The 2,942-nt window shown below is 47.9% G+C and overlaps 1 protein-coding gene across 1 annotated transcript; it reads left to right on the plus strand.

Annotated features, from left to right (window-relative positions):
* Positions 1 to 608: 608 nt before the first annotated feature.
* EAH_00049270 (hypothetical protein, conserved) lies at positions 609 to 2,433 on the plus strand (the record flags this gene model as incomplete). Its single annotated transcript, XM_013394411.1, has 6 exons — positions 609 to 705; positions 807 to 847; positions 945 to 972; positions 1,212 to 1,325; positions 1,733 to 1,772; positions 2,351 to 2,433. Coding segments are annotated over 6 exons (403 nt in total), but the record flags the coding sequence as incomplete, so codon positions are not given.
* Between the last annotated feature and the right edge of the window lie 509 nt (positions 2,434 to 2,942).

Raw genomic sequence — 2,942 nt, forward strand, 5'->3', positions numbered from 1 at the left:
ACTCCCAAGTAAACCCTAAACCCTAAACCCTAAACCCTAAACCCTAAACCCTAAACCCTAAACCCTAAACCCTAAGCCCTAAACCCTAAACCCTGGTCGTTGTCCGCTGAGGGGTGCTCCCTGGAAGCTTTGAGTCACTTGAGCCTTTGATCGGCTACGCCTGGGGTTTAGGGTTTAGGGTTTAGGGTTTAGCGTTCTTGCGCATTCCTCTTTAGACCCTAAACCACCGTCCCTGCGCTTCAAACCCTAAACCCTAAACCCTAAACCCTAGGGTTTCTGGCTCCTGCTGCAGGCCGATGGACTTGTGCGGTGCATCACCTTCTACTCAGACCTCCGCCGGACCCTGCCCGAGGAAATTCGGTCTACGTATAAACACAGGAGGTGGCGCCGCAAACCCTAAACCCTAAACCCTAAACCCTAAACCCTAAACCCTAACTGCCATCCCCCCGAATTCAAGATCTCCAGCAGGCTTTGCTTCACTTTGACTGGGCTGGAAGGTGAAGCCTTTCCTCCTAAAGGCCAAGGCTGAACAGCTACAGAGTTTAGAGATTAGGGTTTAGGGTTTAGGGTTTAGGGTTTAGGGTTTAGGGTTTAGGGTTTGGGTTCAGAGACGGATTAGAGGAACGCATCTACTGGCCTTCCTCGGGCCGGCAAATCGAACGATATGCAGCAGGCAATCCTCACGCCTTGCGAGAAGTCGTGACAGTAAACCCTAAACCCTAAACCCTAAACCCTAAACTCTAAACCCTAAACCCTTGGACCGCCCGAGCATGCAAAAACTGAGTATGTGCTGCTGATCTCTTCAGGTGTACGGCGAGAGACGTGAACTTTACTTTTACAAGTCAAGGTGAGGGCTGCCCTAGGGTTTAGGGTTTAGGGTTTAGGGTTTAGGGTTTAGAATTCAGGAAAGCGGTTTGAGTGTTTGACGTTTGCTGCTGGCGCAGACTTGACGGACTCGTGAAGCATGTGGAGGTGCTGCTCGGCCTCTGAAACAGAACAAAACCCTAAACCCTAAACCCTAAACCCTAAACCCTAAACCCTAAACCCTAAACCCTAATATACATTCTGGCGAAAGCCGGAGGTCTGTGTTCGACCGCCGAGCTCCAGACTCGCGACTACACAAGTGTGAATGACGCTTCCTAGGGTTTGAAGTTTCTTCTTTAGGCTTTAGGGTTTAGGGTTTAGGGTTTAGGGTTTAGGGTTTTCTTCAGCGGTTTGGAAGAAAGATATCTGAAGAGTTTGAAGGCCGCGAAGATGGGTTGATTGCGCACTCAGTGCAATTTGCCGATATATCCGAGGCAAACGCGAATAACGAAACCATCAAGGTGAGGGTTTAGGGTTTAGGGTTTAGGGTTTGGAGTGCACGGTTTAGATTGTAAGGGTTTAGGGTTTAGGGTTTAATTGACAGCTGACGTCTGAAGGGAGAAGACGCGTTTACTCTCTTGCAAAACGTTTCGTATCCTGCTGCGATCCTAAACCCTAAACCCTAAACCCTAAACCCTAAACCCTACTTGCTGGATGGATCAGGTTTTCGGCTCTGTGAAGGCAGTTGTGCGCGTCTCTGAGAAGTTCCGTCAGCCCCCTCAGGTTAGAAGCCCTAGGGTTTAGGGTTTAGGGTTAGTGGTTTAGGGTTGATGAAAGTCTGCATCAAGTGCAGCTTCACCTGGTTCAGCTGCATGTTTTTAGGGTTTAGGGTTTAGGGTTTTAGGGTTTTAGGGTTTTCCCTCATCAGCAACAGAAAAAAGATATTCTTACTGTAGCTTTTTTGTGTGGTTTGTCTGTTGCTGTTTTGCATGCACAAACCAGCAGCAGCAGCAGCAGCAGCAGCAACAGCAGCAGCAGCAGCAGGTGTTGTTTCTATCGAAGTTGGTTTATACAGCAGAAGGCGTCGTCCGTGTTGAATTTCAGCCCGAGAAACATTCGCTAATCAAACCCGTCCTTTACCTCAGACGAGTAAACCCTAAACCCTAAACCCTAAACCCTAAACCCTAAACCCTAAACACTAAACCCTAAACATCAGCTCTCCTGCTAAACCCTAAACCCTGCTGCTGCAGATTCGGTCGCTGCTGCAATATGATGAAGACGCCATTCCTTTTTGTGGGGGTTCAAAGGCTCCAGTTCCTACAGAGGCTGAGGTAAGCAAACCCTAAACCCTAAACCCTAAACCCTAAACCCTAAACCCTAGTCCACCTACGTCAGCTGAAGCAGCAGCCGAGCATAGAAGGAAATAACAACTCGCGGCTCAAAGAGGAAGTGAAAATCATGAAATCAAACACGCGGGCGAATCCCTAGGGTTTAGGGTTTAGGGTTTAGGGTTTAGGGTTTAGGGTTTAGGGTTTGCATGGTGCAGGTCGCTCGCTACCGAAAGATGCAAAAAGATTTGCTGATAAGGTTTTCAAGCGTCGTGATACCCCAGGCAGAAGCCGTGCATAGAGTAAACCCTAAACCCTAAACCCTAAACCCTAAACCCTAGAATCCCTAGCCTTCCTGCGCTTTCTTTCTCGACTGTAGGCTGTACTGGGGTTTGTGATTGCTGCTTAGTATGTATTAGGGTTTAGTCAGCAACCCTAATAAAGGGTTTATAAGGGTTTATTAAGGTGACGAGGGTTTCTGGTGGTTTATGAGGGTTTATGAACGTAGATGAGGGTTTTAGAAGGGTTTACAAGGGTTTATAAGGGTTTATAAAAGGGCTGATAAGGGTGTACAGAGGGTTACGAGGGTTTAGGGTTTAGGGTTTAGGGTTTAGGGTTTGTGGTCAGTGGCGGGAAGAACAAACAGCAGCGGTGCTGCATGCGAGGAGAGAAGAACAAAATAAATTAAACCAAAAGAAAATATTTTTTGTCAGAGAAGAATTTGATATGCAAGACGATAAAATAGACAGAGCTATCAGCTGCAACATCCCCCCCCCTCCTGCTGCTGCTGCTGCTGCTGCTGCTGCTGCT

Source organism: Eimeria acervulina, genomic scaffold (genome assembly GCF_000499425.1).
Source record: "Eimeria acervulina Houghton genomic scaffold, Eah_scaff793, whole genome shotgun sequence".
Lineage (NCBI taxonomy): Eukaryota > Apicomplexa > Conoidasida > Eucoccidiorida > Eimeriidae > Eimeria > Eimeria acervulina.